This window comes from Quercus lobata, chromosome 11 (assembly GCF_001633185.2).
Source record: "Quercus lobata isolate SW786 chromosome 11, ValleyOak3.0 Primary Assembly, whole genome shotgun sequence".
Taxonomy (NCBI): Eukaryota; Viridiplantae; Streptophyta; class Magnoliopsida; order Fagales; family Fagaceae; genus Quercus; species Quercus lobata.
The window spans coordinates 50,178,333-50,205,066 of NC_044914.1; the positions used below are offsets into that span (position 1 = coordinate 50,178,333).

Genomic DNA, 26,734 nt, shown 5'->3' on the forward strand with positions numbered 1-26,734 from the left:
ATTGTTATTTGTACTCACTGAAGATGTATTTCCCTATCAATTTTATATATATAGACAAATGGTTGAGATATATATATATATATATACACACACACACACATATATGTATGTATATATGTATGTGCATACATACATACATATGAGCAAGATAAATGGTAGAGATTATGAATATTTGACACTAATTTTGATTTTATTTATTGTGAAAATTTTATATGAGTAGATTCATTCTTGATTTTATTTATTTCTATTGATTATATTAGTTGGTTTACATAATATACATGTTTTAAATTACACAATAAATATTATAAAAAAAATTGCATACAAACACTAGAAAACATTCTCAATCTCATTTTCAAGATTGTTACCAAACACTTGAAAATGAGATAGTTTTTTGGAAAATTCTTTTTGAAAAATAAACTATTTTTCAAAAAATATTAATGCTGAAATAAATAGAACGTATGTAATCTCATTTTTATAGTATGTAAAGTGTAAATTCTACATTTGTATAAAATATAAAACTCACATGATATTCATCCTATTCGGCCTAAGAGTACTAAACTTGATAAGATGTTGACACATGTTCAACACTTATTACATGTTAAGCATCTTATTAGGTCTATTGTACTTGAGCATTGAACTCAAGTTTTACTTTTTATTATGAAATTTGACACTTTTGACCGATTAAAATTAGGTGCAATATTTAGAGTATCACATATAATGCAATAACTTTCAATAGTTGAGATTAAAAATTAAGAAAAAATATATATAAAAAAAAAAGTAAAAAAGTTTAAACTAAAAAGTGAGAGTGGTAAAAAAGGAAAAAAATTATGAGTGGAAAATAGGGTAGTTAAGGTATTGCAAGCTTGCAACAGATCCTAATCTAACTTTTGACTTGCCCTCAAACTCAAAGGGTAAAAAAAGACACCTGTTGGTGGGGGGGCAAAAGTTAGAAAGTAAAAAAAAAAAATGAAGGGCCAGAGATTGGAAAATTGAGGTATCATAAAACCCACTAGCTGGCAAGAGCTGTATCTTTAGGCCCCAGCTTCTCATTTTCTTGTTTTCCGACTCTCTCTCTCTCTCTCTCTCTCCAAATGCCTGAGTTTGGAGGCAACAAAATGTTAATCTGAAAAGGGTTTTGTTCTTATAGTTAAGCTGCTGAAGAAAACAGAGCAAGACCCAAAAAAAGAAAGAAAGAAAGAAAGAAAGAAAAGAAAAATGAGTGCTTCTAGGTTCATAAAGTGTGTCACAGTTGGTGATGGTGCCGTTGGCAAGACTTGCATGCTCATTTCCTACACCAGCAACACTTTCCCTACGGTTAGTCCCTTGTTTCTGGGTGTTTGTTTGGTTCCTGAGAAAATGTGGGAAATTTAAGAAAAAAATAAAAACTAACAAAGTTTTGTTTTTTCTTTATGTAGTGTGTCTTTTGAGTTCAATTGTTTCTTGGGTTTTGTTTGTCAATGGGATTTGGTGCTGATTCTTGTCTAAAAATGCTTGCTTTACATGGGTTCTGATGGGGTTTTCATATTCTTTTTTTGTTTGTAGTTTTTTCTTGGCTTTGTTCTTTTAACCCTCCATTTGGATTTTGAGGAAGTTGGGGAAATGAAATGAAAAAGATTTCAACTTTGATACCAATTTTGTGTTCTGAAGGAGCAATTTTGGGGCTTTGTTAGGTCCATCAGTGTGTTTTGAGGTTTGCTATAATGGAGTTTCAATGTTCTTCCTGAACTGAGTGGAGGACTAGAACAAGGTTTTTTCTTATGGGGTCTCTGAGAGAAAATGAGAGAAAGAAAGGAATGTGAAATTTTGAATTCTGTGTTTTGAGTTAAATTGGATACTTTGTTGCTATCTTTGTGTTTGAATTCTTCAATTTAAGGCTTTTATGGTACACCATCTTTGAGGTGAAACTATGGAAGTGCTTCAGTATATGGAGTTTTGAACTTATGACTGAGCAAACTGAGTTTAGCACTAGAACTATAGTATCTTTCCTTTACACCCTTCACCCTTTGTTTAATCTCTAAAAAAGTGAGGAAAAGAGTAGCAAAGAAATTGTAATTTTGAATCACATATTTTACAGTGTACTTTGAATCTCTGATGCCTTTTCTCGATTATTTTTATTCCTGTTTGAATTGACTAGAGTAGGGTTTTATCTTGTTTGTTATGGTAATGGGATTTGATCATTCATTCTTAAAGAATGATGCTCTGCTTTCACAGGTGGGTTTCTGTTCTTTTTTACTTTTACTATTAGAGTGTGTTCTTTTGGTTTATTCTTTTACCTCTTTATTGAATTTTTATTCCAGAGTCAGTGAAAAGCCGCACCTTAAGTTGTATAATTGTGAGATTAAGATTTCTAGATGCATGATCTTAGCTTTCCTGAAGAACTTTTTTTATACGAAGTTTGAGCTGACATGGTCATTGTAATCATGTTCTCCACTAATACCTTTTTTTCGGATGATGTTCTGTTGATAAATGAGAATGGTTCTGAGAGGGATCGGCTATAACTTTCTGTAATTGTTTACATTGTGTTGGGAACAGGATTATGTGCCAACTGTGTTTGACAATTTCAGTGCGAATGTGGTTGTGGATGGGAGCACTGTAAATTTAGGTTTGTGGGATACTGCCGGTAAGTTCGGGACCTCTTATTTTTCATTCTTCTCCCTGTCTTTGAGGGTTTCTTGTCTTGGGCCTGATTTTTTTAGATTTACGGAACAGGCCAGGAAGATTATAATAGATTAAGACCGTTGAGCTATCGTGGGGCTGATGTCTTCTTGCTTGCATTCTCACTCATAAGCAAGGCCAGTTATGAAAATGTTGCGAAGAAAGTAAGACTGGTGTTAACTATGTGGGTTCTTTCTTTTCTCCCTTTCTCTTTCTAATGATGTCTGATAAATTCTTCATGCTTTTCTGTTTTGATGCTCAGTGGATTCCTGAATTGAGGCATTATGCACCCGGTGTTCCAATTATACTTGTTGGAACAAAACTTGGTTAGATTCTTCTACTCACTGTTTCCCTTTGTTTAACTTTATTAAGTTTATTTTTACATGCTTCTTATAATGCTTGTAGTTAGTGTTTCTTCTCTACTCTACCCCCCCCCCCTTCTCCCCTCCCCTTTTAACATTTTTGGAAAGGTTAACTCTCCAAATGCTTATATTTTCATCCTTATGTTGGGGTCAGTCCTGTTACTTCTGGAGACCGAGATCCTCTTCTCACATAATATGCAAAACTTATTCTATTATAATTGTTGACGATTGAAGCAATTAAGGAATTGCCTAGTGTGGCTTATGTAACAACTTCTTATTCCCCAACCGCACCTATTCTCATTTGTAAGGCACTGGTGATGTAAGAATTTACATGCCAATCCCACAGGAATAGCATTTCTTAAGACCTCGATATTCAAGGCTAACACAATTTATAATTTCTATGTTTGGCACTAATACCCATTCATCATATTTTTGGTATAGATCTTTATAATGAGTTGGATAAAGGAGGTTAAGTTTATTTTCATAGCTAGTGCTTTGAAATATTTTTATCACAGTGCAGACATGTGCTGCCTGCTGTCTTTAAGTATGTGATTACAGAAGTAACAACCAGATAGAAAAAGGGGGAAAAATTTTTGGATGCAGTTTCAGCAGGGATAACTTTAGCATATTTATTCAAAGCTTAACCATAAATTTAACTGAGAATTGGTTAACTTTTGCTAGACTGTTAATATTGTTTCCATGTCATATTTTGTTATGTGCATTAGGAACTCATGTGATGATTGCTAAAGATTACCATGTGATTAAATAGAAGTTGTCAAGGCCTCTAGAAACTTTTATGCATATAGTTTCCCTATCTTCTCCAATATGTTTCCAGCAAAATCTCCTGAAAATCCTGCATGTTTTTTTGAAACTTATTCTCCGCATGATATAAGGATTCAAGGGTATGCATTGAACCAGCTCTTATTGAGCATAGTGAACTAGTTTGGTTCAACTTATAGATGGCTACACACTCTGTATCACTCTCTTTCATGCACACGCATGCTTGTTTTCCGGATTTGGTCTCATGGGTGAACTGATCAATTTTAATGACACTGAGTTGTTTGTCAACCAAGGTGGTTTTAAAAATCTTGCCAGTTATCATATTTGTTTTGTTTGAATATTATTACACTGCATATCTTTATTGCTTCTACATAAAAGTTTTGAATGAAACTGAAGTCTATGATATACCTTGGAAACTACTATCATGAGGATATTCAATTATGTATGTTGTAAATTTTCTGCAGTTCATTCTTGTATTATTTTGGACTAGCTATGGCATGCCCCAGTGATTATGTAGTCTTCATTATACTTGTGTCTTCTGTCCCCCACCCTGACACCCCCCAAATGGATCCAAAAATAAGTTTCGGTAGCCTTTGGGTCTATAATTTTAATAACAACTAAATTTGCTTATTGTAGATCTTCGGGATGATAAGCAGTTCTTTATGGACCACCCTGGTGCAGTGCCCATCACCACAGCTCAGGTATATGCTTTTATTTTCAGTGCTTGTGACTACAATTTTTGAGTCACCATTTACCATTTGTCTTTCTTGTGTTACTGTTTGTATTTGGTGCTCATGATCATGCCATCAACTTATCTGGTATACATATTTTCCTTTTCTTTTTTAATAACACTTCCTGAAGGGGGAGGTTTTGGGACTAAGGCTTAGTTGTTGTTTTTAAAGGGGGAGGAACTGAGAAAGCTGATTGGTGCTCCTATTTACATTGAATGTAGTTCAAAAACACAGCAGGTATGTAATTCTTATTCACATCATTTTAAATCTGTGGGGGGACATATGCTGCGGCCTCATTGTTAACAGGTTTTGTATTCTGGCAAATACAGAATGTCAAATCTGTTTTTGATGCGGCCATAAAGGTGGTTCTCCAGCCACCAAAGCAGAAGAAGAAAAAGAAGAGAAAAGGGCAAAGGGGCTGCTCTATATTGTGATTATGAGAAGGATAACTCCTGGAGGATGTCATCACAAATGGCGTTAGTCTCTCACAGTCACCATATATCTTACAATATAGCACCTTGAGGAAGAAGCAAGCCGGGGTTTAGTCTCAACTGACAGAAGTAGGGAGCTCTTTTTTAAGCATCAAGTTGTCTGTTTCAGTTTCTTAGCCGTGTGCTGATTTGTATATTTATGATTCACATGTCTTGGTGAAAGTGCACTCTTCTGTTTCTTGGGACTACATTTTGCTTATGTATTAACTCTAAAAACAAAATTGTTTCCTTCTGTAGACACCAGTTATATTCAGGTTCTGTAACCTGATTTAGTACATCTTAAGAAACTTTCTATATGTATATTGATTTGCATTGAATTATATATTAGATATAATCATTTCAAAAGCTGATTTAGCTGAACCAAGCTGATCTTCATCAAAGGCTCATTCCAGCATTTTCATGTTGTATGTTTCTTTTGATGGTGCACCTTGGGGGTTTAGGGGATTGTTTGTTTGAAGTCACTTATGGTTCTCGACTCTTAGGTCCTTGGTTTAGAATAAAAATAAGTCTTGTGATAAAAATTTTCACAAATTTATTTTTAAGATGACCTATTGTGATTGATATATAATAAAAGTGGACTCAAATCAATCACAACCTAAGACCTTTGCAAGTTTTGAAAAGGGTCAAGAAAAAAGCAGTGTTTTTAGCATAAATAGAATGCAAAATAAGTTGGCCAGCACCGTCCGTTTCCTTTCATAACCTTTTTCATTCTCCTGTTGGGAGAAATCTCTAAGGTCGGCATTCTGAGAATCTGGTTGAGCATGACAGTGCCAGAAGCAATTTCCTTGCCAAAAGTGACACTGGAAAGGAATAACAATAATAAAATGGAAAACTCAAGAATATGATGGGACTGTCAATATTTTTATGGTGGACAGAACATATCACCCATTCTCCTTTTGAAGGATTTGTAAAACAAAACGGTCTGTGGTGCTTTTGTCAACTTCAATACAGCTTAGATTCTCAACAAGTGAACTGTTTGAGCTAAGCACGAATATCTTTCCTTTTGGGGCGTGGGTTTTTATCCACAGGCTGCTAATAGAAGTCATTCTCAATAAATATGTTGTGTTGTGACAATTTTAAGTAGTCTTGCTTTGACAAATAGAATCCATGGTTTGTTTATTTGACTAAATACTTCCATATTGCCAACAGCACTCATTTTAGCATCACTTTCTCTGCAAAATGAGTGATTTAGATGTGAGATGTACTGATTTCTACCTCTTATTAATCTCATGGACAACTAGGGAGAAAAAGTAAGGCCTCTAAGATATGCTTGAAAGCAATTGTTAAAAGAGAGAATGCTCAGCGATAGACTCCTGATTGATACCTTATTATGTAATAGCCTGCAGTTTTGAAAATAAAAGAAAAGCAAACCAATAGAGCAAGTATTCTTTCAAAGTTTTAAAACTTTCTGATTCTTTACTTGCTACTTTTTTTCTTTTTTTTTTTCTTTCTGGAATTTATTCTGTTCCCACTTCAATCGGTACATAAAGATTAAAGGACCTCTTCATTCCTACCTATCCCCCCCTCCCCCCCACACGTGCATTTCCTCCATTAAATACACCACAGCTTTTCCCTTCAGCTGTGTGCTCATAGATTGTGACTCATCCTCCTGCTGAATTCCTCAATTCTCTGTTTAAGAAATTATAATTCTGAAATTTCTTGAATGGCATCAAAACGCATATTGAAGGAGCTCAAGGACTTGCAGAGAGATCCACCAACATCATGCAGTGCAGGTTAGTGGAACTAAAGAAACTTGAAATGGGCTTTCATCACAACAGCTATATTTTTTCTTTTTTTGAATAAAGATAGTGATTACTTTATGGTGCATTATACAGGTCCTGTGGCTGAGGATATGTTCCATTGGCAAGCTACCATCATTGGTCCAAATGATAGTCCTTATGCTGGTGGTGTTTTCCTTGTGACTATCCATTTCCCACCAGACTACCCTTTCAAACCCCCAAAGGTAATAGAGCAAAGCTCCAACTAATCTCTCTCGCAGCATATTGATATATTATTTATCTCTCAAAAATTCATTGCTTTCTCCATTAGTTACAATTTTTTATATTGTAAACATGTCTTATGAAAAAACATTCTAAATGTTCTCTTTTATAAAAATTGCTTGCAGGTTGCCTTCAGGACCAAGGTATTCCATCCAAACATAAATAGTAATGGGAATATCTGCTTGGACATACTCAAGGAACAATGGAGCCCAGCACTCACCATATCCAAGGTGATATATTGAAGGACTCTAGGGGGTCCATCTTGACACTTAAGGATTTCAGTTTTGGTTTTTGATAGCATGCATTAGTCCATCACAAGGATTGCATCACATATAGAAAAAAAAATTGTGCGTATAAAGTCTAAATATGATCTTTAAAGATTGAAAAAGCCTTATTATTTATAAATCAAGGATATGGAACAGAAAATGATCTAATGTTAAATGCCATAAAGAAAAATGTTATTAATTTTATCTTTGGCCTAAGAATGTTATTAATTTATTCCCTTGAGGTGCCCTATTCTCCTATTGCTCAATTATGATCCCTCTGCTCTTCTTGATTTAAAATTCCTTGAACCATTTACATATGAAGTTATACTGATATGGTAGTATTGCATGCAGGTTTTACTCTCTATATGCTCCTTGCTGACTGACCCAAATCCAGATGATCCTCTTGTTCCTGAAATTGCTCACATGTGCAAGACTGACAAGTTCAAATATGAGTCAACTGCTCGGAGCTGGACACAAAAGTATGCCATGGGCTAGATCCTCATGCCTATTAAAATTATAGCTCTCTTCTTGTCAATATTAAACTTTCCATTTTGCCTGTCATACTGCCTTGTTGAGGTATAAAAATGACCTAAGTAAGGCTTTTTTACTTTGTACTTTGAGCATCTCTTTGCTTAGAATAAATGGGTGGCAACTTTTGATCTTGTCTTTCACTCTCAATGATTTTTGCATTGTAATAAATAAACTCCAATTCACCCTCATCCTTCCTCCTCTTGGGGTATGTAGCACCACCTTCATATAGTTCAAATAATGAAGAAATTGAGCATGAAAACCTCTAAGTTGGACAAATATTGATGAGTTCTGCACTTCAAAAGAAACCCAGTGTTTCCATATTTTGCTAGCATTTGTACTTGATTTCCCAAATTGTAATTTACATCATTATGATCTCATTGGACTCCTGTGTGAAACTATTATTCTTCCCAAACATTCATTAACTGGATTTCAGTAGAATATAAATTATACATCTATAACTTTTTATAATTGAAAAACTACAAAGTTGAACCTATCCACCCTAAACTATTGGGGATTTGTAATGAGCACCCCAGACTTTTAAATTTTTGCAATCAACTCTAATTCAAAAATAATTTTTAACATCCACCTATCATCAAAATTTGAGTCCAAATTAGTGGTGCACATGGCAAATACTCTTATAGATTAGGGTGCACATTACAAATACTCTCATAGTTTAGGCTGCATATTTTCTAATCCTCTCATAGTTTTGGGTGGATAATTGCTCACTAAACTATTGATTTTGCGCTAATTTAGATGTTGGGATAAACATTACAAATTAATATTGAATCAGGGTGTTGATTACAAAATTTTGAACTATAGGTTTCATATTAGTTTAGGATGGATGAATGTAATAGACCCTATAAAAAACGTTTTCACTGCCATGCTAAAGTCACTTCAGATCAATGACTTAGAATTGAACTTACTAACATTTTCAAGGTGACAGGGTTTAGGTTTGCTATGTAGATTGCATTTGATCTTTTTGAATTTAGTACATTCTCCTTTTGTTTCTAAACTAGGTAAATTTTATTGGTTATGATGAATTTCCACAAAATTATTGTTGTCACTCTATTTCAAGGCAGGTTAGTATGTTCCTTGACCTACCAAATCAAAGAAGTAGATTTTTTTCCAATATATAATGATTATAATGCAATTGTTAGTTGAGATATATAGAGTGCAAGCAATTGAAATGATTTTCAGTTGATTGGCCCATTAGTCCATTGCAATTTGCAACATCCAAAATATGTATTCTATAATCCTCTGTGATCAACCTAATAATATCCAAAAGTCTAAGTTATTCGATTTCACTCCATGTAGAGCTATAAGTCAAACCAAAGGGAATTTCAGTGGGGTGACCTATATCTTTAAATTACAAATATAGGTACATAGCTACTAAAGTTGATGATATTCATATGGTTGGTATTATTATTGAAAATGAGGGGAGGTAGGGCATACTTAACCTAATATATATTCTCCTAACAGAAAATTTCCACACATGGCTCCATAATATGGCTGATTAATTAGCCCTTCACATCTTTCTTAGTTTTCAAATGATAGTCCTACATATCACTAAATGATGTATTGAAAATACCCCAATATCTTGGTATATGCTTTATAAGTTCAATAATAGGAGTAGAATACTAGAATTTTAGTAAATTCTAAACAAGAGGGCCAAGAGGGTTGAGTTCACATAATAGAACATTTTATATTGACCATGATAACTAATAAGACTCTCAAACTTGTCATCTGGTTAATTTTTCCTATCATCTTAGCTCTGATTACTAATGTTCTTGCTATTTGTTTTCCATTATCACCTGCACATTGAATTTTCTACTTCCATTACTTTTGGTGAGCTAATTGTTTCTTTTTTTTTTATTCCCTAAGGGAAAGTTGAGAGAATTCGACCCCTGATTTAACCCCACAAATGGGGATGGAATGCCAATGTGGCCATTGACCTTAGAGAATAAATAAATAAATTTATCTAATTGTTCCTTGAGTTGAATTATGTTTCAAAAGTAAGCTACTGCACATGCGATGACTTATTTATCTCATTTTGTAAACAAAATTAGAAGTAGAGACACAACCACTTCACATTCTTGACGTGATGGTCACTCAACAAATATAAATCCTTATTGGCTATGGATGATGCAATGATCGGGGTTTAAGTCTCATAAAAAACAAAGTTAAGATACAAGAATTTAAGGAAAAATTGTCATCCTAAAAGGCTTAAAAATAATCTAATTTTCGTTGAAATTAAAAAATAATAATGATAATAGACTTAAAAAAATAAAAAAATAAAAAAAACAAAAAAAAAAAACCAAGCTTGTTGTAGAGAATAGACTATAGAGACCCACTCAAGTCATAACATCATTTCAAAATTATGACTCCTAATTTTATTTTGATAGATGTGAGTACGACCGATGGTGCATTTACAACTTCACAAATCGCCTTAATAAATCATTTTCATAACAACTAATACAAGTAGGTTACCAATAGCTTTTATTCGAGTCAGATTTTTTTAAAAAAAAAAATCTATGAATTTTATTCGAGCAAGATTTTGAGTTGCAATATATGTAGATTTTTATAATAAATGAATTTCAGCAACGGGGTATTAATCAATTGATAATTAAATATTTCTTAAGGTTACTCTTTGAGTCGTAGAGACCACTTAAATCATTTTAATTAAGTCTCAAATAATTTAATAATCATAATTTTTAATTATTGTAGATTCAAATTAGCTTAATTGGTAAAGAACAATTATCATAAAACAGTACTTATAGGTTGGAATTCAATAATATTTATTTAAAAAAAAAATCAAATCCTATAACTTTGCATTCAGTTGCGCGTAAGAAGCAAACATTCAGCCACTGCAAAATGCAGATTAATACAACTTTAGAGCTCATCAGTACAACTGGACCCTAATGTTATCATATCCTCTCAACTTCTCCAAACATATTTTTTTAATTAAAATTCATGTACCATTTCGATATCTACATGATAAAACTAAAAAAGTGATAAAGCCCTTTTTCTTAATATTGACATTATGTTGAAAATTCACTGCCTAATTGTTTGCTCTTGATATTTCTACATGTCATTTCTTCTTTTTCTTGTGCTCTCTCTCTCTCTCTCTCTTTTTTAATATAGAGATTTCATTTGCTCCACCAAGTATTCATTCCCACGAAAATAATAATTATATATTTGAGACAAAAAACAAATACGTAATTGATGATGGTGAAAGTGTAACCGGATGGAGACTTACGATGAACATGAAAGTAATATTGCTCCAATGAAATGAGTTTTCATCAAGGGACAACAAAATAGTACATATTTTAGTTGTTGCTTATCATTCTAGTTTCTAATGCTACACTACATTTAATTATTCACTTAGTAAAATAAGATCATATATAAATCAATCTTTGAAAGTTCATTGCAATACAACATAACCACATGTTAATGACCATATAACCTAATGATATATATTTAGTTTTTGATGGTTAAAAATGAGATTTGGAGTTCAATTTTCATCTACACCACAAACCGATTGGTATCTTAATCTAAAAATAAAGAGCTATCATCAAGAGCGAACGTTATAGATTGAAACTCTTTAAAAAAAACATGAAATTAGTTTCAAGGAGGATCTTCCTCAACCTACACTTGAAGAAGAAGGAAGGGTTGGGTTTAATACTTTAATACATCAACGTCTAGGGTTATAGAATTGATTCTTGGTCATGTGAAGGGAGAGTGTCATTTATTTGCACCTCAAGAAAGGGAAGTGTTATATAATCCATTAGTTGAGGAGAAATCTTTTATTTATTTATTTATTTTCTTAAATGAATATTCTATCAAGAGAGTTATGAATGGATTTATTGTTGTATTTATAGAACTTCAAAGAAAGAGCGTTATTTATAGAAATATTTAGGGAGAAGTGTCATTTCAATCTCAAAGGAGAATGGGGTAATTTTCTTAAAAAAAAAAGGATGAGAAATCACTCACGTTGCAAAAGTTTAGCATGTGTGTAATATTTTATATATTTTGACTCCACAGTAATTTAGATAGTTACTACAGGTGGATTATATATTATATTCATGTTACCTATAAGAGCGTAAAATTCTTTTTCATCTCTTGTCTATATAAGGGTCTATTTGAGATCTGTTTATTTTGTTGAAATTGAAATTTTTTGTTAAAAGTACTGTAGATAAAGACAAAAGTTAGTTGAAATAGTACGATGTGACTTATAAATAGTATTTTTTGCCAAACACACACTATAAACTAAAAAGATTTACTGCCACGGGTATTATTAAATAGGGAACGAGAATTTGAGATTCCCTTTTATAATAGCTTTTTAGTTTATAGTTTATCTAGGCTGCCTCATTTGAAGAGTAATAAGAAGAAATGAATTGAAATTCCTTACTAGAACTAAAAAAAAAAGAGTATTTTTTTTAGGATTTTACTAATGTGTGCTCTAAGGGCATACATTAATTTTCATTTTTGGAAAAAAATTTCTCGACAATTGAAAAAGTAATGACAGCTTTTTCAATTTCCGAGAAAATATTTCCAAATATAAAAAGCTTAATGTGTGTCCTAACCGGACCCTTTTTTTTTTATAGCTTTTTCTTATTATCCAGCAACACAAAAACCCTAGGTTCATTAGCCTTGTAAATATTTTCCGCTGTTTTGAATAAATACATGTTTCTTCTGGTATATATAAAATATATATATATATATATATGTGAGAGAGAGAGAGAGAGAGAGAGCCTTTCCTTGAAAATCCAGGGTTTACGAACTCAAACATATAGATTAGCATATATCTCACAATCAATTATCAACCCTATCCTATTCGAGAAAAAAAAAAAAAAAAAAATTTGAAACTCAAGTTATGTGGCTATCCTTTTGCATGACTTTTGTTTAGGCGGCCAAATGATGCAAGATCTTGTTGACCGTGATTCCTAATAGTGGTGGACACGTTTTGTTTTGTTTTGTTATTATCTCACTGCCAATGTCATTGCCTAAATAAGCACAAAGAGTACCATAGCTTTCGGCTATAAAAAAAGATGCCTGCGTCCTTTCTATCTGGGACCATAATATTCCCACTCTAGACTTAAAAAATAGGGGATGAAAACAGTCAATAAAGTGAATTTTTTTGAGGTAAACATGAAATATTTATTGAAATAAGAAAACTAGAAACAAGTGGCTGAAGGAGGAAATCAAGTTCTTCTTGATCATCCTATGAAGTGCGAAATTTTTTTGGTAAAAGAGTCCAATTAGCTACATTATAGGCAACAAAATTAGCTTCCCTAAAAATATGGTTTACAAACCACTCATCTAGTTCCGTTTAGATTAAGGGAGAGTAAAGTAGAATTGACCTAAAATTAGTCAGTGGCAAAATCACATTTATAGTCTCTCCTTTGCAGATTCCATGCTTATACCCTAATTTTGTTGCCTTTGCTGATGCTAGCCTAGCTGCTTTAGCTTCTGCTTTCAAGAGGCCTTGATCTTCAATCCGTTTTGTCCATGTGAAAATAATTTATTTTTTATGGTTTTGGGCCACTTTAGCTATACATGTTTTCTTCTCATTAATTGCTACATCAAAATTCATTTTCACAAAAAAAGGGTGTGGGAGGTTCTCAACTCTGAAACTAATTGTACATACTAATGATGAAAATGAATTAAACATTAAAATTAAAACAAACAGGCTATAACTATTAAATAAACTATTTTCTTTATACTCTTGTGGAAGTGAGATAATGTCTATAGGCATGAAGATTTTTTTTTCTTTCTACTTTCACTAAATAAATTTTCTTTTGAAGAATTACTTTCTACATGTGATTAAGGGGATATGCTTTGTTTGTATAATTTAAAAATGAATGTTTCAAAGGGTGCATAAAATGAGTGCTCTATCTCTCTTCCTTTTTCTCCTTGGTTTGTCCTCATGGTCCCCTCCATACCAATCTCCCCAATTAGAATTCATTCTAAATGGTTCTAATTAATTTTGGTCATAAAAATGATGAACTATGTGTGAAAATGTCATACTCATAACACGAGGACATTGCTAAAAGACTATCTTCATGAAGATATCACAAAGATATATGTAAAAAAGATTAACTTTGTGTAATTGTCATATACTCACAACACGAGGCATTGCTAACATAGGCACTTTATGAAGATATCACAAAGATATTTTTCATGTGCGCTGAGTTGTGTTAGAACATTTGTAACTAGTGTTTTGGTCCTTTTGGAATTTAAAGATAAAAGAAACTTTGATCTTTAAAAACATTTTAATGACCTCAATAACAAATCTTGTCTCTACTAGACATCTTGAAATTTCTAAAAAAAACATTTGGAAGAGATGAATTCGAGTCTTAAACGTCTCTATTAAAAACATTAAAAATTAAAAAAAAAACATTTGGAAGAGATGAATTCGAGTCTTAAACGTCTCTATTAAAAACACTAAAAATTAAAAAAAAAAAAACATTTAGAAGAGATGAATTCGAGTCTTAAACGTCTCTATTAAAAATACTAAAAATTTCTACTAACCTCGATGACATGCATGTTCAAAAAATACAATACAATAATGGAAGCCATCAATAAGTTAAGGAAACAAAAATGTGAACCATCTCTTTTTTCATATAAAATTGGCATAATTAACATTTCAAGGTGACTTTCACACCAATTGAGCTCTCCCATGATTTATTCTATACATCTCTACGTCAACATTTGTTTTATGATTACATATAATCACATATTCACATCTCAATGATCTCATAGTTCTTATTCTTTTTTCAACTAAGATTTGGAAATGTAGTAAACGAAAACACAATCATAAAAGAAAGTAGTTTTCAGTCTAAAATGTCAAATCAAACAAGATCATCACATATGGTTAAAAATTATCATTTCTTCATTGAACGTGTTTTATGACTTCACTTTGGCTCCTCGTTTTATATATTCTTTTATAAAGTGAGAAACCTTAGTGATCACGTAACAGCATGTGGCACAGCCTCGAGCTTCTCAAACCCGCAACAGCCGGTCGAATTTTCTATCCCCACGTTCTCTGCACCTAGTATATGACCGGATATCATGGGTTTCCCGCGAAATTTTTCCGGTTTGTTCAACGAACTCAATCACAAATCATTCCTATTTTCACGTACCCTCAAAAATATTTGCCCACTCTTTCGGGAAATTCACTCACTTGCCGACACTTGCTTCTCCACAAAATCCAAACCCACTTAACATTTTTTTTTTTCAAATTTTTTTAATAAATACCCATTTGCTTGAATAGGCTTCATCGTCACCATAACACTCAAACATTTTTTAAACATTAAAAAAAAATACACTCAATACAGCATCAAAGTGTTAATCTATAGTATTATTTGAGAGACTTGAAATTTTAGTTGCAGTAGTTGGCGGTATTTGCATATTTAAAACATGTTTGGCTCCAACAACATGTGGACACATGACATGCAACTTTTAGGTACAACTTAATTGTCTTGTTTTGTTTGCATTTTTGCTACAACTTTTTTTTTTTGGGGGGGTAAAGACTTTAATGGTCAATGAAAGATCTTGTGAGTTATCCTGTAGTTTTTTTTCGGATAGTTATAATATTATCTTTGTTGGGATTTTTATTTTTTATTTTTTAATATGTTGGCCTGCACCATTTATATTAGTCTAATGAAGCATTAGCTTTGTTATTGTAGATTGAGTTGAAAATGGAAGCTTTTTATTGCAGAGATTGAAGCGGCACAATATTCAAGGATAGTGATAAGAATATATTTGGTGAAGCTCTTCAAAAGTCAAGGTGGAATAGGATTTATAAAAGTTTTGAGAGTGTGAAAGAGATTGAAATAAAGAAAAATGTTATTTGAGAAGGTGGTTAATGCAGTTGGGAAGAGAAATGTGTTGGTTGGTATCCGTATTGACAGCCAGAGCAGAGAGCTGCTCAGCTGGGCTATTGTGAAAGTTGCTGAGCCTGGTGATTGTGTGGTTGCAGTTCATGTTTGTAGAAGTTCTGGTAATGCGTGGACTTTGAAATTTTATGTGTGTTTATAGCAATATGATATGATTTTCATGTGCTTTCTTAATTCATATTGTGTTTATAGCAATATGATATGATTTTCATGTGCTTTCTTAATTCATATTTGTTTTACTTCCTTTGGCTCCAACACTATTCGTTTCAATACAGACCGGGCTTCAAAAAACAAGAACTTGTTGGATGGTTATTTAGAAGTTTATGAAGAGCTATGTAATGCAAATAAGGTTAGTAATTCTTTATCAATTTTTCACTTTCTGTTCATTCATTGAGATATACATGTGGCTCACCGTGACTAGCCTGTAGAGGATTCATAGCTGCTCCTAAAATTTTGTGACTAAGTTTTGGTTCTTGTCGTTGTTCTTTTATTGGAATATTAATGATTGATTATCATTTGGGATACTTGGTTTCAGGTTGATCTCAGTGGTCAAATCTTGACAGGAAGTTCAGCCCGAAAGGTTTTGGTGAGAGAGGCGAAGAGCTGTGCTGCTGTGGCTGTAGTTGTAGGGATAAGCAAGCATAGTGCTCTTGGGTAAGAGAGAGAGATGTGACTATAACTTTTGGATTGATTTTAGATTGTGTAATTCTTTTCTGATTACTCTAAACAGGTATTATTTTCAGGGGTTGGGCTTCCACAGCCAAATATTGCAGCAGGAGGCTGCCTTCAACAACCGATGTTTTGGCTATCCACAATGGGAAAATTTTGTTCAGAAGGTTCACCAATAATCAACTACCAGGTTTGGTATTTGTGTCCTGGTTAAAGTTCCATCTTTTAGATTATTGAGACACATAAGAGAGTCATATAACAAGTTTGCTTTCAATTATGTCAGGTCTTAAACTTAATGGGGATCCAAAGCCAAGTTTTAGTCTAATAAAAGTTCCAACTTTAGAAGATTACAAATCTGAATTTGGTGACTCTGAGGCAGAAACTGCATCAACCATTTCTGAGGTGGTACAAAACTCCAGAGATGGAGGTTTCAACCTTGCCTGTGACAGCAAAAGACTTTCTTTGAGATCAAATTCTCTATATGCAAGAGACCCTTTGGATTCTAGGCCTGGTTGGCCATTACTTCGTAAAGCTAGTTCATCTATTCCACAAGCACCACTTGCTAGGAGCATATCTGTGGTGCAATGGGTAATGACCTTACCAGATCGTTCCCCACAGCTAAGTCCTCAATGTTCAACTATTATAGAAACCCCATTTGAAAGTGATATCAGTGAAGGTTTGGATGTGAGTCCTAAGAATTGTTTGTCTGCATTCGGTAAGCTACCGAAAGGTTGCAAATGGTTCAGTCATGAAGTTCTGAAAATGTCAACTTCTCAGTTTTCCTCAGGTGAGTAACTTTTATCCTGAGATTATTCATGAAATCATATTTATTCTTATTCTCTGACTAAATTTTTGCTTTTGTAACAGAAAATTTGATCAGCAAAGGAGGATGTAACCGTGTATATGAGGGGATTCTTCCAGAGGGCAAGGCAGTGGCAGTAAAGATTGTGAAATCAACCAAAGAAGCATGGAAGGATTTTGCCTATGAAGTGGACATCATCTCCTCACTGAAACACAAACACATCACACCCTTGATTGGTGTCTGCATCGAAGATAATGCTTTAATCTCAGTTTATGATTTCTTGTCTAAAGGAAGCTTAGAGGAAAACCTACATGGTAATGCGCAATAAGATTTTATCATTTATGCCTTCTAATTTTTTTTTTTTTCTTTCACTTGCTAAAGAATGTCACCATACTGATATGAGTTAATATGTGATTTAGGTAAAAACAAAGATAAGTCTGTATTATCATGGGATGTGAGATTTAATATAGCAGTTGGGATTGCTGAAGCTCTAAATTACCTACATAATGAATGTTCTCAGCCTGTTATTCATAGAGATGTCAAGTCTTCAAATATTCTTCTCTCCAATGGATTTGAACCGCAGGTATTACTCTAGCTTTACCTTTTCTAGGTACAACTGTATTTTTACCCAGTTAATTTTTAAGCCAAACAAACCAATGAAAATAATTTATACCAGACCAGCACTAACACATGGTAATTAGAAATAATAAATTGTCACAAAAGAATGATATGATTAATTGTTGTTGCTGTGTGACAGTTATCTGATTTTGGGCTTTCGATGTGGGGACCAACAAACTCATCATTTGTGACTCAAGGCGATGTAGTAGGAACATTTGGTTATATTGCTCCTGAATATTTCATGTATGGGAAAGTAAGTGACAAGATTGATGTGTATGCCTTTGGTGTAGTGCTTCTTGAATTGTTATCAGGAAGAGAACCTATTGGCTTAGAAAATCCCAAAGGACAAGAGAGCTTGGTCATTTGGGTAAGAGCCTCCTCCATAAATAGAATTTTCCTTGTGCTAATTTTGTGAGTGTTATGCTTATGAATAACATTTAATATGATGATTTCAGGCAAAGCCAAAGGTAGAGAGTGGAGATATAAAAGGTTTTTTGGATCCAAAATTGGATGGAAAATATGATGAGACTCAAGTTCAGAGAATGGTTCTCGCATCAACCCTCTGCACCACAAGGGCAGCTCGGCTTCGCCCTAAAATGAGCCAGGTAATAATATTGCAATACTGAAGATGTCATACCATAGATGTCATGTATATACTATATTCTAAGGACAAGTTTTCTTTAATACTAGAGTGAGAGCTAATTGAACTTTAAACTTCCATACTTTCCAGATACTGAAGCTGCTAAAAGGGGATATATATGTTGAAGAATGGTTGAACTCCCAAAATAGTAATCTAAAGGGTTCAGAAAACCAGGACAACAATGATGATGAGGTTTATCCAAATTCTAGTCCAGAGTTACATTTGAGTCTTGCATTGCTTGATGTTGAAGATGATAACACATCAGATAGTAGTGTTGAGCACAGCAACAGTAGTTCTTTGGAAGAATACTTGAAAGCACGATGCAGCAGATCTTCCAGCTTTGACTAGCTTTAGTCTCCCAAATAGTTCCACCTTTATCAAACACAAGTTTGCTTCATACTTCACTTTTTCAGATGTGTAGTTTGTAATTGTACAGTTGAGGAAAAGAATGTTGGCACCCTACAGTGAGGTGTTTTGTAGAAGTAAAATGTAAAAATCCCATTTAATTGTTCTTTTGCAACAATTCCATGTTGCAAAATGTTTAGAGAACATTCTGGACCTTGTGATGCTTAATAGCCAACTACATCTTGCTGAAGAAGGGTGAACTTACTTCTGTGCAAATTTGATTAGATACAAATGGCTACAAACCTATAGTAACTATAAATGGCACTAAAATCTTTAAGTAAATAAGGCTTTGAGTATTTGCTTTAACGGTAAACAGAATTGGTAGTACAAAAATGCTAAACCATTGGTATATGTCGGCATAGCCAACAAAAGGATGATTGAGATTTCATCCTTAATTTGCGGCAACTAAATTCAGATGCAAACTGCAAATATATAAATTGCAATGGCAAAAGACAAATAACAGCAATAATAAATTCAAATCCAAAGTTAAAGAGATTGCAGGACAATGAACCACATTGTATTTTTTCTGGTTTTATGAATTCAAGTACAAGAATGGACTAAGATTTAATAAAGGTTAGTCCTGCAAAATTAGCTGACCGACAGGGTAGCTGTCTCTGTGGAGGTTCTTGGTGAATTACCTGAGGTCACATAAACAGTGGCTCAAGTTAGCCAGTCTACACAAGAATTTGTATCCTTGACAGTGTGATGGAGAGCTCTACCATACCATGTCCACGAATTCAAAGTCTGCTTCAGCATCTGTTTCCTGTTCCACAATCATGTTTCTTGTACTCCTGTTGCAAGGCAATAATCAACCAGCTTAAATGGCCATAATTCTGCCATTAGAATACTGTCCTCATCAATGTTGCAAGTGTAACCATAAATCAACATCCCAACTTCATCCCTAATTAAGCTAGCAGCACCCGGAGGTCAATTTGAGCACTATGTAGTCGCCTTGAAACAAATGCAACTATGAAAAATCACATTAGAGAACACAAATGCAGGTAAGCCTGTTCTCAGTTTGATCACTGAAAAGACTGATAGAAAGATTTCAAACCCGACCACAGATGACAAAATTTTCATATTACTCATAGTCCGATATAATGCTTCCATTTACATTTTCAAAATAATACTTTATATGGCAAAGCATATATGTCAACCTCAGGCAAATAGTGAGCATAAGGGTATAGGATGCAACTTCCATGACAGAAGTAATAACTGCAAGTGTTAGTTTTTTGAATTGTGTCGCTTCTGGGCTGCCTTCTCTGAAAGAGCCACTCTTGATCATCAAACTTAGGGTGCTCATTCTGTAAAGGAGGGGGAACCCAATTCACAATTAACACTCTATATTGTGATTCCATCTGCAGTGAGCAACTTTCAGACAAGCTCAATGCTGGAGCTGTTTCAGCCTTCTCATCAGAGACAACCTCAGTTGGAAAAGGGGAAAGGCACATCTCTCTGGTAGTTCCAGAAGCCATTTCCTGGGCAGTTGTGGGTAAACCGAATGTAGAACAAAATTTATCTTTTCTGGGCCTAGGATCCATTTCAAACTCCTGTTGGACAAGTGTATCCGTACATGTGGGAGTAGAACAAGCTGGTTTGCTGGACAGTGCAGCTTGATCCTTGTGCTTTTGCAGTTGAAAGTTAAAATGACTTTCTGTAGTAAAAACATGGTGACAAATATAAGTATCTGAGAAAATGTGACAAACCTAAGAAGCAAATTGACTTCCTAAGAAAGGCCTAATGTAAACAGACATACCATGGTTATGGCTGGCATTGGGAGAACATTTGACCCTTTTCCTCTTAATGTTATTGCTATTGTCAGAGGAATCATAGATGCAGTCAGAAATAGTGGGCTGCTCAAGCTCTTCAGTAAGACTGCTGGTCTCCAACCCTCGTGCTTCATATTTCCTTCCCTTTTCATTCTCACCTTTTTTCCAACTTCTCTTTTTACTGCCATCTTTGTTCCTAGTTTGCTGATTCTGCATTTCCTGCCCAACCTCACCATCTTCCCTTCTTCTCTTCTCCTCTTTCTTCCTCCTTCTCTTCTCCTTCTTCCTCCTCCTCTTCTCCTTCTTCCTTTCCTTCTCAGCCTCTACCCTTTCTCTGTTGAGCTTCAGAGTAGAAAAGAAAAATAATCATTTTGGGATAAACTAAACAGGTAGTCAAGAAAAAAAAGCAGTATCAACCTAATTCTTTGATTCCCATAATTTAGTAACTCCAAAGATATGTATTGGCAATAGTTTCATATATATAAACAACAACATATGCTTCATTTTCTGAACATGCATTCCCTCTTAAACAATATTCATTATTCAGTTTTCTCCTGTAACCTCTGAAAGATATTTCTGCAATCAACTAAATAGTTTACAAAAAATCCTTAAGCATAACAATCTCCTGATTTAGGACTAGTTACCATTACTTCAAATTCAAGAAGATCAGCTGTACAACTTTCTGCCATTATTCATGCTATGAATGAAAAATCTTTAAAAGCATAGAGATCATGGTAATATTTAAAATTGAGAAGTCCCATTGACTAAATTAAAACAGAGATGTAATTTATCTCATGTTGAAGGTTACAAGAAACTACATGGTGTTTTAGAGGAAATATGACCTTATAGAGGACAAAATTTCCATGTGAGGGGGGGAGCATATTCCGAGATCATTCAGAATCTAATTTGGGCATAACCTAAGTAAATATATTCCCTCTTTGAAAAAATGCAACAATTGCTCCCTCAACTACCAAGAAATGCAGCACACAGTTATTTTTGGGCCCAAACAACCAAAATCAAATCACAAGACAGAAAACCATATGCATTATCCCCTCATAGAATTCCATCAAACCATTTATAGAACAAAACGTGAGCCTCTTTCCTTCTCCATATTAACGCATTGTCACATGATCACAATTCATTAATATAACTTAGGAACTATCTTCAATCACAAATAACACCAAATCAAACATCAAGCAAGAACCAAAAAAAAAGGGACTATTATTCATGGGCTTCTCTACTTCATGCACTCTTATTCATTAAAAAAAGGTACAATTTCACCATATACACATGCATGAAAGATAATTAACTCCCCATTTAGCTCAAGATGTGAAGTGACAATATAGCAGTAGTAACAACACATAAATTGCTCAAACAAACAAACCTTAATCAGTTCTATAAGAGCCTCGCCACCCTCACCGTTCCACACATACCCTGGTGGAGGAAAGGGTATGCACCGAGACATTGGTCATAAACTTGAAGAACAAAACAAATCCCCCTTCAAACTCTTAGCTTTCAAAGACTACAAAACAAAAAACTGTTATGTTCACAACCCAAAAGTGTCCAACAGAAACAACAACAAAAACCAAGTCTCTCTGCCCCCTCTGGGTGTGACTAATTGTTTCCAAAGTTCACAAAGTTTTTGTCTTTTCTTGTTTTCAAATTCTGGGTTGCCTTTGTTTTCAACTATGGCAGAAGAGATAAACCAAGAACCTCCATAAAAGCTAGAGTTCTGATTGTTCCGGAGGTTTTGGTACGGTTGAAGGGACTGAGAGAGAGAGAGGAAGACAGTTTGGAAGGGTGGATTTGCCTGAATCTTTTCTGGTACATGTAGTTCCCGCGTTGTGGATTTTTTTACTTTCTGGTCCTCTTCTTCTCTATATTAACAAATTTGTCTCTCCTATATATATGTAAATATAAACTCAATAAATTTTTTTTTTATGTCAACTCAATAAATTGTCTCTCCTATTAATAAATTTTTTTTGAGAAGAGCATCACTGTCGTAATTAAAACATCAATTTTACCAGTTATATCACGGATATTATTTTAATTATGCATCAATCAAAAATGAATGGATATATATATATATATATATACACTAAAAAATCATTTTAAACCCTATAGAGTGTAATAAACTAAATCCTAAAATTTTCAAAATAAATTAAATTTTGAAGTTTTAAAAAGTATCAAATTTAATTATATAATTTCTAAAGCAACATATTAAATCTTAGATATTATCCACCTAAGTTTGCTGAAATTTAATTTGTTACTTTTTGAAACTTCAGAATTTATTTAGTTATTTTTATAAGATTTAATTTAGAGAATGGTCTAATTTACAACAAAACTTTACCATTATACACCCAAAAAAAAATTGTGATCGGTCAACTTTATTGGACACTACACTCTTTCATATATAGGGAGAATGTCTATGCATTACCAAGTAATTTGAAGGAATCTTCTCAAAAAATAATAAATAATAATTTCAAGGAATGAGACGAATGGTGAAAAAAATATTTACTGTCCAAATATGTGATGAACATATTAACCTTTAATTTTATATGATGAACAGTTTATGATCATTTCCACTACAAATATGTTTCTTTTTATGTTTGAAGAGATATTTTATAAATATTATCCCAATTTCTTTCATCACATTGAAGTTGTGACTACATCACATTTAAATTTTGGGATTGAGCTTTGTTTAAAAGACCCATTCATGGACCCCTTCATGAAAGTGCCACAATACTTGGAGGTCATGCTATTTGCATAGGAAACAAATGGGACAGATGAGAGGAATTAAATTTTATTTTTATTTTTCTATATGAAACTATAGCATGTTAATTGGGGGTCATGCTATTTATATAGAAAATAAATGGAACAAATTTGAGGAATAATTGGTTTATTTTTATTCTATAAGAAAGTTTGGCATGATTCCCCAAGCATTTTGGAAGAGGTTCATTGGTTTGAGGTAGAGTTGCTTCTTTAACAGAATTTGGACTTTTCAAAATGGATAAAAACTAAAGATTTTGTAATCTACATTAGCACAAGAAGGTGCTTAGAATTTAGATGGATACGAACCAAGATTTAAGTGATGCAGATGGAAAAGGTACTTTTTTTTTTAATTAAAAAAAAATTTGAGAACCATATGAACCATATATTTCTCTGTTTAACTGTAACACGTATCTCAGCCAAACTATTAACCAAGCAAGAAAATAAACCAAACTATATGTTTCCAATTTAATGGTGATGACAATGTTAATTAACCAATTAGAGAATACTAATTTTTACGCCTCTATACCCAAATTAAAAAAGAATAGAAAAAATGCCATGTTTTTTAATAATATGGTTGAGTTGTTGACAAATCAGTCATCTTTCGTACGTGACACAATGATCCATTCATGAAGCAAACCGCCATCATGATCTTATTCCTTTAGCTTGTAGATTAGCATTCTTTCCAAGCAATTAAAAAAAAAACATGAATGGTTGAACTTGAATTCATGTTGGTACTTGCCGTTTGGGACAAGTTTGCTTTTTAGTCTCTTTAAGTTAAAGAGTTTAAGAGACCCAAACCCAAAAAAAAAACTTCACTTGTTAAATGATTTGGATTAGAAGGGACTTGGGATTTCATTTGCTAATTTCATTAAGCTAAACATAAAATTTATATCTACAAGTGGCACCTTAAATCCACAAGAAAAAACTCTAGAATCCACTAGAATTTTTTTAAAGAAAAAAAAATTATTTTAATTATTAGAAGGGGATTTTTTACTTCGGCTTTACAAATTGCAAACTTATTTAAAGGCTTAAAAAAATCTTATTTTCCAAGTAAAGGTCTAAACTGATTTTAATGGATAATATAATAGTATCATAAATTCATAATAGAAAAAAAAAATATATATATATATATAAAAAGCTAAAATTGAAAGAAAATTTAATTATATTTTCAATTAGAGTCTAATTTTACATCATATGTCCATATAGCTTTTTTATAAACTTTTGTGCCAAGTAAATTATTAATGCAAACGCCAAAATGTAAAAAATTAAAAGGCTTGGTTTGATTTTGACAAGAAAAAAAGAAAGGTTTAAAGAATTTTTTATTAAATGAACTTCACAATATACCATTTTTAACGGCCACCTTACATTACCCGAAAGAAAAAACCTGTATTTTATTTCCCATAAGATACTCTTCAACAAAATTTACCCTACAAGCAAAATTTGCTAAATAGTATACTTTTAGAAAAATTTTAGATGAATAGTATGCATTTGAAATTATTTAGTTATATAGACTATTTTTGCAACTTGAGTTTGCTAAATTCCAATTTCAACTTAAAATTAAGTTTATCAAACTCGAATTCCAATTAATATAATTTGACGTAGATTAAAAAAAAAACAACTTGCAACTCAAGTTATAAACTCGAGTTCCAGTCCAGTGATACATTGTAGCCAGTACCGTAGAGTCCACGGCAAACCATCATACTCAAGCTCAAGCCCCATGTTTGCATCTTTCAAGATTCTGCAATATATTCCCACGTGTCAGTCCAATAAAAGAGAGCACTAGAAAACAACTCAAATTCTTATTCATTGATAACAAGTATGGATGAAAACCTATTGTGTTCTTTATTGGATGACACGTGGGAAATATTGCAGAATTTTGAATGATTAAAACATGGGGCATGATTATGATGGTTTGCCTTGGACTTTACAGTACATGTGGTTGTTGTGTACTGGCCTAGATGGGACTTGAGTTAACTAAACTCAAGTTTCACGTGGTTTTTCTTTTGTTCAAAAAAAAAAAAAAAAATCCATGTTATATTTGAGTTTATTAAATTTGATTTTGGATTGGAATTAAAACTTGAATTCTAAAAATAGCTTACATCACTAAATAACTTCAAACACATGCTATTCACTTAAAAATTTTCTAAAAAGATATTATTCAAATTTTGCCATTTCTACCGAATTAAACACACTCCAAAAAAAATGTTTTCCTTCTCATTTTTTTTTTTCTAAGTTTTTCATCAAACACATTCTTAAACAACAATACTAAAAATCTCTATCCAAACTGTCCTAAAACAACAAGTGGGGTTTGTATATGTCAAATGTTAGGAACATTTGGCATTTAAGCCCCAAAACTGCTCAAAAATGGGAAGGCCATATTGCATATGCCAAATTTTTTTTGAGATTTAGCTACAGTACCATCTCAAATGTAAGATGGTACTGTAGCTGAATGGTATAAATATTTTTTTTTAATACTCTTGTGGGGCCCAACAATTCGTGGGCCAATCCCATTTGTTCATTGGGGCCCAAGGCCCGAGCCGAGAAGGTTTATAGCCCAGGATCATTAAAATAAGTACAAAATGACCTTGGGACACAGCCGAGGATGATTCAGTCCTCGGCATGTCCAAGGTCCCATAAGAAGAAAGGGCAAAAATGGTACAGAAACAACTTGGGAAAAATCTAAAATATCTGCGCCAATAGAAAAGGGTATGCTGGAAAGAATAACGACCAAGGAAAGCTGCATTTACTGCTATTCAATACTCTGCACCTGACAGAGCCATACTCTCCAGCTTTTACAACCACCCCCAACCACTCTGGGTATGGGCTGATGGGACAAGTATCAGTCTTGGAATGTCGATCCTACACGTGGACGAAGGATAAAAAAACACAGGCTAGTATAAAAGGAAAAAGGAACAAACAGGACATGAGGCTGGGAAAAATGGCCAAAAAACCAGAGCCTCCCAGCCCACCTCCAGGAGAAAGACTCTAGGGGTGAAGACAACTTAACTATGTATGGATATCACGAAAAACCCACTGCCTGGTGACCAAGGCCTAGCCTTTCAAACCCACGCTCTACAAATGATATTGTTTGGGCCTTTTTACGTGCGAACCCAACACTGTTACGGTTCGTTACAAAATCGCGTCCTTACAATTGGCGCCGTCTGTGGGGAAGGGCTTGTGTGTTGGCATAGACGGTAAGTCGAAAGAGTTCCTTTGTCATTTCTAACAGCTGGTTATAGAGTTCTAGTGTAAAGTTCCGTTAGGGGCTATGATTTTTGACTAGGGGCTACGCTTGGTATTGTCAATCGCGTGGATGGTTCTAGGGGCTTGGCCGAGGAGCTAACT

At 33.5% G+C, this 26,734-nt stretch overlaps 4 protein-coding genes across 7 annotated transcripts; 3 read left to right on the plus strand and 1 right to left on the minus strand.

Annotated features, from left to right (window-relative positions):
* The first annotated feature begins 1,011 nt into the window (after positions 1 to 1,011).
* LOC115968116 (rac-like GTP-binding protein 5) lies at positions 1,012 to 5,374 on the plus strand. Its single transcript, XM_031087373.1, has 7 exons — positions 1,012 to 1,314; positions 2,533 to 2,620; positions 2,710 to 2,819; positions 2,918 to 2,981; positions 4,434 to 4,498; positions 4,700 to 4,765; positions 4,858 to 5,374. Exons 1-7 carry the CDS (start codon positions 1,216 to 1,218, stop codon positions 4,960 to 4,962), a joined length of 597 nt encoding a protein of 198 aa, XP_030943233.1. The 5' UTR covers positions 1,012 to 1,215; the 3' UTR covers positions 4,963 to 5,374.
* A 1,172-nt stretch (positions 5,375 to 6,546) lies between these two features.
* LOC115968117 (ubiquitin-conjugating enzyme E2 10-like) lies at positions 6,547 to 8,086 on the plus strand. Its single transcript, XM_031087374.1, has 4 exons — positions 6,547 to 6,752; positions 6,855 to 6,982; positions 7,145 to 7,249; positions 7,637 to 8,086. Exons 1-4 carry the CDS (start codon positions 6,683 to 6,685, stop codon positions 7,778 to 7,780), a joined length of 447 nt encoding a protein of 148 aa, XP_030943234.1. The 5' UTR covers positions 6,547 to 6,682; the 3' UTR covers positions 7,781 to 8,086.
* Positions 8,087 to 15,072: 6,986 nt separating this feature from the next.
* LOC115968950 (probable receptor-like protein kinase At5g18500) lies at positions 15,073 to 19,029 on the plus strand. 4 transcript variants are annotated; one of them, XM_031088492.1, is made up of 11 exons: positions 15,073 to 15,281; positions 15,505 to 15,818; positions 15,990 to 16,063; positions 16,250 to 16,368; positions 16,458 to 16,573; positions 16,667 to 17,170; positions 17,251 to 17,499; positions 17,605 to 17,768; positions 17,943 to 18,170; positions 18,259 to 18,408; positions 18,534 to 19,029. In XM_031088492.1, exons 2-11 carry the CDS (start codon positions 15,662 to 15,664, stop codon positions 18,789 to 18,791), a joined length of 2,019 nt encoding a protein of 672 aa, XP_030944352.1. In that variant the 5' UTR covers positions 15,073 to 15,281; positions 15,505 to 15,661; the 3' UTR covers positions 18,792 to 19,029. The 4 variants fall into 4 exon arrangements, with proteins under 4 accessions (XP_030944352.1, XP_030944354.1, XP_030944355.1 ...); XM_031088494.1 differs by having other exon boundaries at positions 15,537 to 15,818; XM_031088495.1 differs by lacking the exon at positions 15,073 to 15,281 and adding an exon at positions 15,320 to 15,372 and having other exon boundaries at positions 15,537 to 15,818.
* Positions 19,030 to 19,266: 237 nt separating this feature from the next.
* LOC115968951 (drebrin-like protein) lies at positions 19,267 to 22,606 on the minus strand. The gene is made up of 3 exons (XM_031088496.1): positions 22,002 to 22,606; positions 20,605 to 20,959; positions 19,267 to 20,502 (listed from the first exon to the last, which is right to left on the minus strand). The coding sequence occupies exons 1-3, from the start codon at positions 22,080 to 22,082 to the stop codon at positions 19,967 to 19,969; spliced, it is 972 nt and encodes a 323-aa protein (XP_030944356.1). The 5' UTR covers positions 22,083 to 22,606; the 3' UTR covers positions 19,267 to 19,966.
* Positions 22,607 to 26,734: the final 4,128 nt, after the last annotated feature.

Coding starts and splice junctions, on each gene's coding strand:
- LOC115968116 (XM_031087373.1), top strand. CDS start 1,216: ATGAGTGCTTCTAGGTTCATAAAGTGTGTCACAGTTGGTGATGGTGCC. Junction 1,315..2,532: donor CCAGCAACACTTTCCCTACG/GTTAGTCCCTTG, acceptor TGTTGGGAACAG/GATTATGTGCCAACTGTGTT. Junction 2,820..2,917: donor ATGAAAATGTTGCGAAGAAA/GTAAGACTGGTG, acceptor TTTGATGCTCAG/TGGATTCCTGAATTGAGGCA.
- LOC115968117 (XM_031087374.1), top strand. CDS start 6,683: ATGGCATCAAAACGCATATTGAAGGAGCTCAAGGACTTGCAGAGAGAT. Junction 6,753..6,854: donor ACCAACATCATGCAGTGCAG/GTTAGTGGAACT, acceptor TGCATTATACAG/GTCCTGTGGCTGAGGATATG. Junction 7,250..7,636: donor CAGCACTCACCATATCCAAG/GTGATATATTGA, acceptor TATTGCATGCAG/GTTTTACTCTCTATATGCTC.
- LOC115968950 (XM_031088492.1), top strand. CDS start 15,662: ATGTTATTTGAGAAGGTGGTTAATGCAGTTGGGAAGAGAAATGTGTTG. Junction 16,574..16,666: donor CACCAATAATCAACTACCAG/GTTTGGTATTTG, acceptor CAATTATGTCAG/GTCTTAAACTTAATGGGGAT. Junction 17,769..17,942: donor CCAATGGATTTGAACCGCAG/GTATTACTCTAG, acceptor GCTGTGTGACAG/TTATCTGATTTTGGGCTTTC.
- LOC115968951 (XM_031088496.1), bottom strand. CDS start 22,082: ATGTCTCGGTGCATACCCTTTCCTCCACCAGGGTATGTGTGGAACGGT. Junction 20,960..22,001: donor CTCTTATAGAACTGATTAAG/GTTTGTTTGTTT, acceptor TCTACTCTGAAG/CTCAACAGAGAAAGGGTAGA. Junction 20,503..20,604: donor CAATGCCAGCCATAACCATG/GTATGTCTGTTT, acceptor TTTTTACTACAG/AAAGTCATTTTAACTTTCAA.